Consider the following 13,543-nt stretch of genomic DNA (forward strand, 5'->3'; position numbering starts at 1 on the left):
TCTAGTGCGATTTGAGGAAACAGCCACTAGAGGGCGCGGCGGCCGTTTAGAATGAAAACTCCAATAGAACAACAGCATATTATAAGTCTGTAAAATAAACTATTAAAAGTGCTGATAATTGTGATAGTTAGTGTTGTATTGTAGTCGTCCAGGTTGTATCTCAGCTTAAATACGCTTTTTAAATAAATAATAAAAAACACAGCAGCTGCTTGCCGGCCGATTGCTTCACTCCAAAATGGCGGAATCCGAGGCTGTTGCTGGGCGCTGCTGTTGCAATGTAACTGTTCTACTGAGTGTTGCCTCTTGGTCATTCTAAGCTTTTTGACTAAACTGTGACTTGAGAGTATACTAGCAATAATTTTAAATAATATCAATATTGCTAATTTTCTTAATTATGTTGCTTTTTCAAAATGAAGTTTATTTATAAACTAATTTCGAGAGGATCACGTGCTTATGATTGACTACGGCTGGTCCCGCATTAGCAATATGGTTTACCAATCAACGAATCCAAATGCAAATAAATAACCAGATTTCCTTACCTTAGTCATTTTTGCCTTGAAGAATCCCCCCCATCCACTCCTACTCCTTTCCCACTTTCCTATATTAATCCAGGACAGGGCGGAATGGCAGCTCAGTGGTTAGCAATGTTATCTCACAGCAAGCAGGTCGCTGGTTCGAGTCCCGGCTGGGCCAGTTCTGTGTGGAGTTTGCATGTTTCTTCACATGCTCGCCTGGGTTTTCTGCGGGTACTCCGGTTTCCTCTCACAGTCCAAAGACATGCAGTATAAGTGAATAGAATTAACCAAATTGGCACAGTATATGAGTGTTTTAGTTCTGGACATTTTTGGTATAGTTGGCGGTACATTTCACCGTGGAAATCCCTAATAATGAAGGAATAGGCAGGGCGAAAAAATTCAGGGGAGCTCTCAAGACTTATCTGAGCTCAGACCTCTCTCTCTTGCTGATGAGCTCAGGGCTTTTTAGCCCTCACTTTTAAGCCCTAAATGAGAACAGACATTGACAACATTGATGAAATTAAACAGCTTTTCTAATATTTAAAAACACTTACAAGTTCTTCATGACATTTGATCAGAAAAATAAAAATGAAATTTAAAAAAAATGATGAAAAGGTTGCTATGGATATTATGAGATGTCACCATTGTTAACTTCTAATGATGATCTTATTTGTGAAAACGTTTATTACAATATTTCTAAAAACATATACAGTTGAAGTCAGAATTATTAGCCCCCTTCAAATTTTTTTCTTCTTTTTAAAAATATTTTCCAAATGATGTTTAACAGAGCAAGGACATTTTCATGTCTAATAATGTTTTTACTTCTGTAGAAAGTCTTATTTGTTTTAATTCGGCAAGAATAAAAGCAGTTTTTTATTTTTTAAACACCATTTTAGGGACAAAATTATTAGCCCCTATATATTTTTTAAGATTGTCTAAATAACAAACCATCGTTATACAATAACTTGCCTAATTACCCTAAGCTGCCTAGTTAACCTAATTAACCTAGTTAAGCCTTTAAATGTCACTTTAAGCTGTATAGAAGTGTCTTGAAAAATATCTAGTCAAGTATTATTTACTGTCACCATGGCAAAGATAAAATAAATCAGTTATTAAAAATGAGTTATTAAAACTATTATGTTTAGAAATGTGTTAAAAAATTCTCTCCGTTAAAGAGAAATTGGAGAAAAATAAACAAGCAGTCTAATAATTGAGGGGGGCTAATAATTCTGACTTCAACTGTATATTATTATGCACTATTATGACTGATATTATCACATATTCGACTCTCCTACATATTTTTAAAAACTCCATGAATAGGCTTTTACAGCAGGCATTTATCTTAGTAAGTGGGTCCCACGCAATGGCATCATTTAGGCTGCATTGCAGTAAAAACTTTAAAATGCCCTAGAAGACACTATACGTGTAAAAGCACCAGGCTATTAATCCCATCCTACCCTAGAAGTACAGGCAATTTGATATGACTCGTAAAATATGGTGTCACAAAATGTTAGCAGGAGTTACATAATTACATTATGCAAGCGCTATAATCCATATTCTAGATTTGGAAGGTGATTTATTGTAGTGCTTTCTGCAGGTGTTACTCATAACTTAGTGTGATGTACCCAACCAGTGTTGCATAACTTCCCAAATCAGCCATACGCTGTATTCAGTGCTGCCCTTACGCCACCTTGAGCATGGCTTAGGTCACCAATCCTCAGGTAACACCGTTTAAAGATGAAACACACTTTACGCTCACTGTTTACCAATGACGCAATCAGAGTCCTGCATGTCTTTGAGGCAGGTCAACGTGTCTGCTATCAGTTTTGGGATGTCCCTTCTGGAACGGGCCTGATTTGGTGACATCTGTCAGGAGTGTCGCATTGACAGTTGGGTTTTGGTGCCAAGCAGAGCGGCTGGTGGCTGGTTTGTCCCACCAAAAGAAGAAAACAGGAAACACACTTTCAATCGGTCTCTGGACAGCGGACGCAGAGGTCACATTTCTCAGTCTTTTTTTCCACCAGCACAATGCAGGGCTCTTTCCTCCAGGCCCGTTGTCAAGAGCCGATAATGACTACAGATTGGGGACTTCCCCTAATCATCGCCCTTCTGCTTTTGGGACTGGTCTACGCGTTCCTCTACCTGCCTGCAATCACACAAAGAGCCTTGCTGGAGCAGGCCCTCAATAACCAGAGCGCCAATGTGGACTTCCTTCCTAAAGAAGACTGAGAAGACGTTTGCTTTCATTTGTCCAGCATGTCCTTCTATGCAAGTACCCTGAACCATAAAACCAGAGATCATCGCAGGCAATACCAGTGTTCCTTTCAAGTTTTTTGCTTCATGCATAAGACGAAGACACCAAGAATAGCTCCTGAGATGGTGAATCATATTTTACCACAGTTGGTGGAGGAGGAGGAGGAGGAGGACTGTGGAGCTCTGAGATTTCTCGCCACATAGGACAGCCTTGTGTTTCCAGTCCAACCCGAGGGAGAGGAATTAGTCATACAGAAGTCATCATTGCAGCTTATCCTGTCAGCCAGAAAGAATCGCTATGATATTAGAGCTTGTAAATATTCTATTGAAAATCCCTGCTCAATCACACCAGCACTGTACTAATCTGTTCAGCTCTATAGGAAGGTGGGTGCATTTAGATATAAAGCACTAAAAAAAGTAGAGAGGGGAAAAGTGTGATTGATGTACATAATATTAATTGTGGTCTGTACATTTTTGTCAAAATATTCATTTATGAGATCTTTCAGATTTAAGTGTAACATTAATTGTGTGATTTTAATCGCAAAATGTAGATTAAGCTTATGATATGAAATGTTCAGCAACATGTATTTGAACCCTGTTTCATATGTTAATACTTCATGTCTAAGATCTTATCTATACAATATTTAGGCTAATAAAGTTCTAATTTTATTTGGGCGTGAGAATTGTTTGCTTTTGCTAGAATACGTTGGTTGTTCTTTCATCATTAAACTAAACACAGTCGCCTGTACTGTGATGAGTGATCAGAGATGTTCAGGGAACAGGACGATGGAGGGCAGACTTCTTCTTTGTTCTGCTGTGATGTAACAATTTTTCCTTTAGCCAGCATATGCATGCTTGAATATAAGGTTAAGAGAGATGGAGAAAATACTATCGAGCTACTTTCATGGGCTTGTTGCATAAACCAACTAGTTTTAAAAAGCTACCGTAGTCATCAAAAAAAAAAAAAAAAAAAAAACTTTAAGCTTAGCTGCAACTTTTAAAATTCAGTTAAAGAAAGGTTAATCATTGTAAGTTGAATCTGAAAAGCAAGACTATTTACTTACCTTATTAACTGATTACATATAATTAATTGTCTAATTTTAACATTCTGTCAGAAAATGCATTTAAAAAGCAGTTAATCTTACAAATTATGCATCAAAAGCATCAGAATAAATAAGAACAATATATCAAAAGAATTCGAAAACAAACTAACTATTATTCATTTTAACATATCCTTGCTTTAAAAAACTATTAGATATTCCATATATCAAGATTGTAATCAATTAAATGTTCCCGTGTTATTTACTCATGTTCTCTTAGTAACTGTGTGAAAATCATGTATCCTATTCTGTTACATATAACTCCCCAGCACTGCTAGTCAGTTTTCAAGCCAGACAATTTTAACCTGGTAAATGTTTGCACATAATTGGAAAAGGACAGGCTATATTAAATCGTTTTAGTTATTTAAACCAACGCAAGCAATTTATTAAATTGATTTGAATGTTTGCATTTCCCAATAAATGGCTTCCAGTAATGTTTGCTTATCCTCTAATGCTTAAGACATTACAGGAGCAAGGCTTCAGTGGATTTATGGGATCATGCTGCTTTTATATGGTGAGGTAAGCTGATTTAATCAACAGCCTTCAATAAAAGGGTGATCTATTTTGTTTTTATTGTACTCTATGGGAGTGCCCCATCATCAGATTAATGCTTAATCTCTGCTGTTTTGACTGGCAGTAGATGTGAGGGGCCAACAATCACTTTGTTTGTGTGTAGACTACTGTTCATGTTCATATTGTCAGTAATTTGCAGTGAGTAAACAAATTGTCAATATCTAACCAGTGTTTTTTTACTTGATTAAATTTCGTATACAAATAGTTTACCCCAAAAATTCTGCAGTTGTTTAATTTATTGATTTCCCTCACCGTCGAAGCTCTGAAACTGCCTACAGAGACATGGACTACAAACATGGCGTCTAATCGAACAAAGTCTAACGCCATTGGTTCTCATGTATCACGTGACACAACATTAATAGCGCTGCTTAATTGGGCGCTGCAAGGATTTTAAAGTAACGTTAAATAACGATGTTCTGTCTCTCAAAACTACGTGAAAGTAGCAAGCACACTTTGTGTTGCATGGACGAAAGAAAATCACGGTTCTGAATGTCACGAGGGTGAGTTAATGATTTTTATAGATATAGAGTAGTGTGTGTATCCTAAACATATTTAGTAAAGAACGCTGAGCATATAAATAAAACATAAATCGTGATGAAGACAAATCTTCACTGTTTAACTACACAAGAGCAGGTCACAAACATGGTGTTTGGACGTTTTCAGATTGGCACAAATTGCCAAAGTAATTTAATTTAGCTGTATAATATCAGAATCGTTTTGTTTCCTGTGTTATTTAATCATTTTATTTCATAATAATAAAACAACAGCAATTATATTGGCCTATTATTGATTATACTTTTATGTAATTCCTGTTGATATGTGTGTTTATTATCACAGCTACAGGGTTAGGGCATGATTTATAGAACACTTCATCCACCTGTCATGTACAAAAGGGTTAATATCCATTATACCATTTGAACAGATATAAAGCTTTTTGCTCTGAGCTGGGAAGCTTTATTTGCAAAATGGCGTTTAAATCTTCTCTGGTGATTTTTGGAGTGGGGAGGTGGTGTGGCGGGTGGGCTCAGCATAAGGCTTATGCAGAAAAGATGCCCTAAATGTGTGTTCATGTGGGTTAATGCTCGAAGACAGAGCCATTAAAGTTTTACCATGACAGCAATGTTTTATTGAGCAGCTTCTCTGGACTGGGAGATGCCAAAAGTCGAGGCATAGATTGATCTTGCGGCAAATGCAGACCTCCTTTTTTGTGAGTGTGAAAAATCACCCAGTGTTTATACAGATCATATAATGAAATGATTGGGTTTAGTTATATTTATATAATTTATTTTCTTTGTTTTTTCTTTTTTTTTTTTGGCTTAGTCCCTTTATTAATCCGGGGTCGCCACAGCAGAACGAACCGCCAACTTATCCAGCACATTTTTACGCAGCGGATGCCCTTCCAGCCGCAACCTATCTCTGGGAAACATCCACACACACTCATTCATACAAACACTCATACATTACGGACAATTTAGCCTACCCAATTCACCTTTACTGCATGTCTTTAAACTGTGGGGGAAACCGGAGCACCCGCAGAAAACCCACGCAAACGCAGGGAGAACATGCAAACTCCGCACAGAAACACCAACAACTGAGCCGAGCTGAGGTTCAAACCAGCGACCTTCTTGCTGTAAGGCGACACTGCATCGCCCTATTTATATAATGTACTATAATATAATACACGTTGTCTTATAATGTATATTACACTATACAATATATTACACTATACACAGTGTACATTACACAGTGTAAAAAATGCAGGGTTCCACACAATTTATTCATGTCGTCTCAACACAAATCCATTAAGTTAACTTAATCGTTGTTGTTTTTTTTTGCAAATTTCAGTTAATTGAACATAAAACAATTGAACTATCCCACAAAACCCTTAAGAATTGGGTTGATTAAGCTTAATATAATAAGTAATTTGAACAGCAGCAAAAGCATTTTTTTGAGTGTATACTATATTGGGTTTGTGTTTTAATTCAATGCTAATAATGAATAAATAATTAAACCAATCCAATGAATCATTATAATTCTCAGTGTCATTTCAAACATGAATTTAAGGCAAGACATTAATTAATAGTTATCTCCATACTACTAAATCTATAATATATATAAGATATACCTTTTCTATGATGTTATGTTTAAATAAAAATATACCTTTTCTATGAATAATCCTTAGAATGTAGATATAAATAAAACTGAAGTGTTGCTGAAGTGGAGTGAAGTGGCTCATTGGTAGGCCCACACGGAATCTGCGTGTGCAGAAATCTGCTGATTTTTAGCCCATCGTTGAGTCTATGATTGAGTCTTGAAAACTTTTTTTTTTTTGCCATTTTTTTACAAATTCTCCAGAAAAATAGCAAAAAAATGTCCACAGATTCTGTATTTTGTGAAATTGGCCATTCAAAAATGTATTGTAACAGAAATCTACAGGCGTAAATTGATAAAGTGTGATAAAAGAAACTTTTGATATATTTTTTTTTACAATAGACAAAAATAAAAACTTTATGGAAATATAAAAATGTCTTTTAGTAGATATATTATATGACAGACTTGTTTATTTTAACAAATAAGTGGATCTAATTGGATTTGAAGCATTGAATAAAAGTAATTTCTTTCACATATATTAAGTCTGTAGTTATGATACTCCTAAAATCATTCCGCATAAATCCGCAGATTTTTTTACAAGTTTTTTGTGGAAAAGCAAAAAATGACCTCAGATTCTGTCTGGCCCTATTAATTGGTCAAGAAATAACGCATTTTGTGAAATTGGCTGAAAGTATAAAAAAAATGGCTGAATGTGTGATGAAACACTTTAAAGAAAATTTTGGATGTTTTCTTTACAATAGACAAAAAAAAACATTTTATTGAAATATAAAAACGTCTGAATTGACTGATGCATTTAATAACAATAATACACTTAATAAAAGTAATGACATCTGATTTTTTATTCCCCAGCAAATGTGCATTTTTGATATTTCTGTCGTTCAGTATAAAATACATAAGTGTTTGGAATGGTATGCAGGTGAATAAACGATGACAGAAATTTCAATTTTGGACTATCTTTTTATAGCATTTGCTGTTTTAGCAAAAATAAATCTGGTTTCTAATGACTCGTTGATGGGTGTTCTGTGATGGTGCAGAAGGAACTCTATCTGACTGTGCATCATTCAATCTCCATGGCAGGGTTCCAGTTTCATAAGAGTGTTTCAGCGTGTGCAACCTCATGGGATGAAGCAAAAGGATGCTGAGCTGGAGGAGAGAGCGAGCCGATTGCATGATGGACCAACCCTGCTCTCTTTCTACCAGGGACCTCTCCGACCCTCCCTCCCCCTCCAGAGTCAAATGGAAAGAGAAGGTCTGGTTATTTCTGTGATGTCTGTCCATGAATTGTTAATGCCTTTGAATTGGCTGACTGCGCTTTGCTGAGCCTGAGCTGGTTAATTAGACCTAAGGGACGGAGCAGGAGAGAACAAAACTGACAAAGAAAAGTGGCATCATCTACATGGAGGGTACATGCACAGTGAATCTCACCAGGTTGGATGAGCAAAGAAGCGCATGATGTCTGACAATTTAACTCTCATCTCTTGTCAGACTGTAGCTTTTACATTTGTCTTTCAGGGAAACTTTTATTAAGTGGAATTATATATGCATGCATATTTGTTCATGTTCTCGAAAGAAGCCTGTTCTGCACATGAATTTATTTGATCATAAATGCAGTTAAATAGTAAATGTCAAATATAATTTCATTGTTAAATATTTTTCAATTATTAGTAGCTGAAGATGGATTCACCCTACTTTGACTGAACTCTTGGAATTTCTATTTTTTTGATCCTAAAGATCTGAGTGATCTGTTAGGTTTGTATTCAGTAAACATATCTGCATTGTATCAAGGTGCTAGGCCATTTAATGATTTATAGACAAGTAATAATACTTAAAAAATCTATTCAGAATGCAACTGGGAGCCAGTGTAAAGACCTGAGGACCAGTTTGATGTGTTCTGATTTCATGGTTCTGGTCAGAATCCTGGCAGCAGCGTTCTGGATGAGCTGCAATTGTCTGTCTGTCTTTTTGGGAAGGCTGGTGAGGAGTCCATTACAGTAATCCAACCTGCTGCTGTTAAAAGCATGAACAAGTTTCTCTGAATCGTCAGAGAAACAAAGCATCTAATTCATGCAATGTTTTTGAGATGATAGTATGCTGATTTACTTACTGCTTTGACATCAGCAGATCTGACTCCAGAATAACATCAAGATTCTTGACCTTATTTTTTGTTGTTTGGCCCTTAGAGCCAAGGTACGCATTCAACTTGAAAACCTCATCTATGTTCCCAAACACAACGACTTCAGTTTTCTATTTGTTTAACAAAAGAAAGCTTTGGCACATCTAACTGTTCATTTCATCAATGCATTGGCAGAGGGTGTCAATGGGGCTGAAGTCATTAGGCAGTAAGGCTAAGTAGATCTGAGTGTCATCAGCATAGCTGTGGTAGGAGATTTGGTTCTTCATTATTTGGCTTAGTGGGAGCGTATAAAGGTTGAACAGGAGAGGTGCCAGAATTGAACCTTGTGGGACTCCACATGTCATGGTGTCCACCTCGACCTATGGTCACCTATACTGAAATAGTAACCTTTGCCTTTAAGGTAAGGAACTATTTGAGGTAGGGTTGTGCAATTAATCGAAATCAAATGGCAATCGCAATTTGAAAGGTTGCCATTAGCTAATCACAAGAGGCTGTAATATGATATATATATATATACTTACTTAGAAGAAGACTTTATATATATATATATATATATATATATATATATATATATATATATATATATATATATATATATATATATATATATATATATATATAATTTAATTTCCCCTGTCCAGAACAAATGCTTGACTTCTGTCTGTGTGTGATCGTCTTGCTAGCCAATTGAGTGAGCATACGTTTGTTCTTCCCAATCAGAATTGCGCAACTGAACTATGGAACACCCACAAAAAAACAAAAAAAACAAACAGGAAGCGTGAACAAGTCAGGATAATGGCGTTTGCTGCTTCAGAAGCATTAACAGACAAATTAATAAAAAAAAAACAGCATTGGTAATATGGGAATATTTTGGTTTCAAAGTCACAGACCCCGAACAAAGACAGGTAATTTTTAAGAGCTGCTGCACAATTATTGCCATGGCTTACAGATTATTGAGCTGAAGCTTGACTACAAAATTAAATCGCTAATCAAATCGTAATCATAACATCTGTCACAAAATCGCAAATAGATATTTTCTCCAAATTGCACAGCCCTAATTTGAGGACCTTCCCAGACAGCCCCACCCAATTTTCCAGCATATAGGAAATATTTAAAAAGTAACAAATAATTTTAATTATTTACACCTGTGGAATTTACACCTGCAGATTTCCTCAGATTTTTGAGCCATGTGTGAATAGGCATGAGCCGGTATATTATTCTAACAGTATGATAACCTTGGATGAAAAATCACGGTTTCACGGTATTGTGATTACTGCTCTAAAATATATTCTTTTTAAATGAAAACTAAAACTTTTTTCCCCTTTGAAAACAATATATTTAATTTTTTGAAACATCTATAATATTTTGGAACAGTAAACATTAGGCTAAATAATAATATTAGGCAAAATTTTCAAAAACACAAATGCCGTTCCAATTTGAAACATCCTTAGATATTTTTTTCTGCTAGAGATACTGTTGTTCTAAAAAAAACAAACAAAAAAAAGCTGTAAAATCTTACATTTACCTTAGGAACAGTATAGCAGAAAATGTTTTCAGTTTTAAAACCTTGACTTTTCCAAACCGCAGTATACCTTGAAAATGGTTATCATCACATGTCTACTTGTGAATGTGTGTGAATATATATTTATTTCTTTTTTACATTAACTTCAGGGCAGCACGGTGGTGCAGCGGGTAGCACAATCGCCTCACAGCAAGAAGGTCGCTGGTTCTAGCCTCGGCTGAGTCAGTTGTCATTTCCTGTTCGCTTGGGTCTCCTTCGGGTGCTCCGGTTTCCCCCACAATCCAAAGACATGCGCTATAGGTGCATTGGGTGAGCTAAAATTGTCCGTAGTGTATGTGTGTCAATGAGAGTGTATGGATGTTCCAGTGATGCGTTGCGGCTGGAAGGGCATCCACTGTGTATGCTGGATAAGTTGGGGGTACATTCCGCTGTGGCGACCCCTCATTAATAAAGGAATTAAGCCAAAAAGAAAATGAATGAATAAACATTATGTTTAAATAATAGTGTACAATACAAGCTGTGAAGTCTTTTATTGGATGTATTATGAGAGACTTGCAGTAGTTTTACTTACCAAACAAGTGTTTCTAATTGGATTTTGATTGTAAACTTTAAATAATGGCTAAATTCCTTTTTATTTTATATGTTAGGTTTTTAGCCACCATATACTATAAGCTCGGCAGATTCTGTCTGGCCCCATCTCCCCTGTATATTTCTGATCCTGCACTAATCTGATGGTTTTGCGTAATTCGGTAAGAGGTGTTTTGTAGGTATTTGCACTGTGGGTGGCATTTTTCTAAAGCGTGCTTTCAAAAAGTGCCCACTAAATATTTTATTTCAGCTGTGCATTGCTTGAGTCTGCACAATATTGCCTCTTAGATTTATTAATAATCCATAACCATTTGCGTGCTCTTCCACACTATGTTTTAAACCCAATAGCAAATTCATTTTGCAGTTTCTAAAAACTATCCGGCAAAAGAATGATGCAGAATCAAAGAACGCATCCTCATTATCTTGCCATAAACATCAGGACGCGGGCAAATCTCCCGCTGTTGCCAAACACACAGGAGAGCGCTATAAAAGGAAGTCTGGTCTTAAAGCATGTACCCTGTGTTTCTTCTTTTGGCATATTTCTAGACTCTTGATGTCTCTCGGTCAGCGTGTTGCCATGGAATTCCCTGAGTGCCGCTCCCTCTCCTTATGTCACACACACACACAGTCAGTTTGAGTGAGTCAGTATTTTTCCACAGCGAGACGTACAGCATATACAGCTGCCGTCAGTCTTAGTGGATGATGTGCACACTCTGGAATGTCCAGCGGTCTGTGCAACATACTTCAAATGTTGACCTTGGCAAAAAAAAAATTCCCTCATGTGTTTCAGAAAGATGCATATTTAGCTCTCATGAACATGCATTTTTTTTTTCTGAACCTGTGAGTTCAGCGATTTAATTTTTAGGTTAATGTTTTGATGATTTTACCTCTCTCTCAGCTGCTGATGATGTGAAATGCTGTGGATGACTTCGTCCCAGACCTATTCCCCATAAGGCACTGCTGTTTCTACACCACATGGTCCGCTAACAAAGCACCAGAGATTAAAGAGCTGTCAGCTCGGGGCTTTAATCTCCTAAAGAGGGACCGCTGGGGCACACAGGCACGTCACAGCACATACTTCCTGTCACTGCCTGTTGTCTGAAGGAGGGATGGCAGTGACAGCGTTTATTCGTGACTTAGAAGGTGAGGCAAATGAAGAATGATGCTTCTTTGCTTATTAACAAAAGACTCACAGCGGTGACCAGGCCACATAAGCGCCGGAGTGACTTTGGGGCATTTGGATTGACTGCTGGTTTGCATTTACATGAAAAATATGTAAAAATCCGGGTAAATTGATGATCTTTCAGATGTGAACTTCTGTTCCATGACGAATGATAAATGGATGACCTGTCAATCTGAGCAATTAGTCAAATTCAATACAGTTCCAGATTGTTCTTCACTCATTATACCAATGAGGGTAGCTTGTACTGTAGGAGAACAGCAGAAAACTAAAACATTATACAGCCACGGCAGTAATGTTTCACTGCACAACTGCAGTTGTCGCTCACATTTTCATAAAGTGACACCATACACTAGTTCCTCTAAAAATTTATTTTGCAGAACGCTGACTTCGCATCGCTGCTCGAACAAGCCTGACATGCATTTTTTTTGCCATAGACGTGCACCTCTTTGAAAGCTGGCATCATTAAATGCTATTCTGCATTCACCGCTTCACTGCCATGTTCCAATGATAAGCCATACAAGAGAACACTCCCTCAGGGCTTGTGGCAAAAATTGCCAAAATATTCTGTATAATGAGCAGAAATGCTCATTTACAATTAAACTTCATTTATTTGCCACAATTAAGGTGAATCGTGAAAATGAACTAAAAGTGTTGTTGGTGTGTGGCATTGCATCTGTAATGTGGATGATGTCTTACAGCTTTAGCAAAGCTGCATGTGTGGTCCAAACATAATATATATACTTTTAACAAATACTTTGCATTGTTTCTACCTCAAATATTGATGCTTATATTCAATTCAATTCATGTTTATTTCTATGGCGCCTTCACGATGGAGATCAGGGGTCACCAAACTTGTTCCTGGAGGGCCGGTGTCCTGCAGATTTTAGCTCCAACCCTAATCAAACACACCTAAACAAGCTAATCAAGGTCTTACTATGTATACTTAAAACACCCAGGCAGGTGTGTTGAGGTAAGTTGGAGCTAAAACCTGAAGGGACAACGGCCCTCCAGGACCGAGATTGGTGACCTCTGATGTAGATTGTGTTAAAGCAGCTTAACATAGAAGTTCTAGTAAATTGAAACTGCGTCAGTTCAATTTTGAGTTGAAGTTCAGTTTTGTTCAGTTTAGTGTGGTTTAAATTTCACTGCTGGAAGTCCAAACACTGAAGAGCAAATGCATCGATGCTAGATGAGAAATTTGTAATGACATGTTACACAAGAGTGTATGTTACAGTAAGTAAAGTCAGGTCACATTTTAATTTCCATTTCTAACATATGCACTCTAATAATGCTGGATTAACATCTTAAAGGGGCGACATGGTTGCTCAGTTGTTAGCACTGCCGCCTCAGAGGTACAAGGTCGCTGGTTTGAATCCCGGCTGTGCTAGTTGGCATTTCTGTGTGGAGTTTGCATGTTCTCCCCATGTTGGCGTGGGTTTTCTCAGGGTGCTCCTGGTTCAGATGAATGGTTCAGATGAATGGTTCAGTTGAATGGTTCAGATGAATTAAATAAACTAAATTGGCCGTAGTGTATGTGTGTGCTTGAGAGAGTTTATGGGTGTT

At 37.0% G+C, this 13,543-nt stretch overlaps 1 protein-coding gene across 2 annotated transcripts in view; it reads left to right on the forward strand.

The window, feature by feature from the left end:
* rpusd1 (RNA pseudouridine synthase domain containing 1) overlaps positions 1–13,543 on the forward strand; it is a 72,230-nt gene that overhangs the window by 28,325 nt on the left and 30,362 nt on the right. Inside the window, exon 6 of one of the 2 annotated variants that reach the window (XR_015480053.1) lies at positions 7,631–7,802. Coding sequence is in view for 1 of the 2 variants with exons in the window: in XM_087243350.1 (XP_087099476.1) it covers positions 7,631–7,695 (65 nt within the window). In the remaining variant the exon portion in view is untranslated. Of the gene's footprint in view, positions 1–7,630; positions 8,370–13,543 lie in introns of those variants that run through there. The other variant, XM_087243350.1, reaches the window with a different exon arrangement.

Source organism: Danio rerio, chromosome 3 (assembly GCF_052040795.2).
Source record: "Danio rerio strain M-AB ecotype USA chromosome 3, GRCz13ab, whole genome shotgun sequence".
Classification (NCBI taxonomy): Eukaryota; Metazoa; Chordata; class Actinopteri; order Cypriniformes; family Danionidae; genus Danio; species Danio rerio.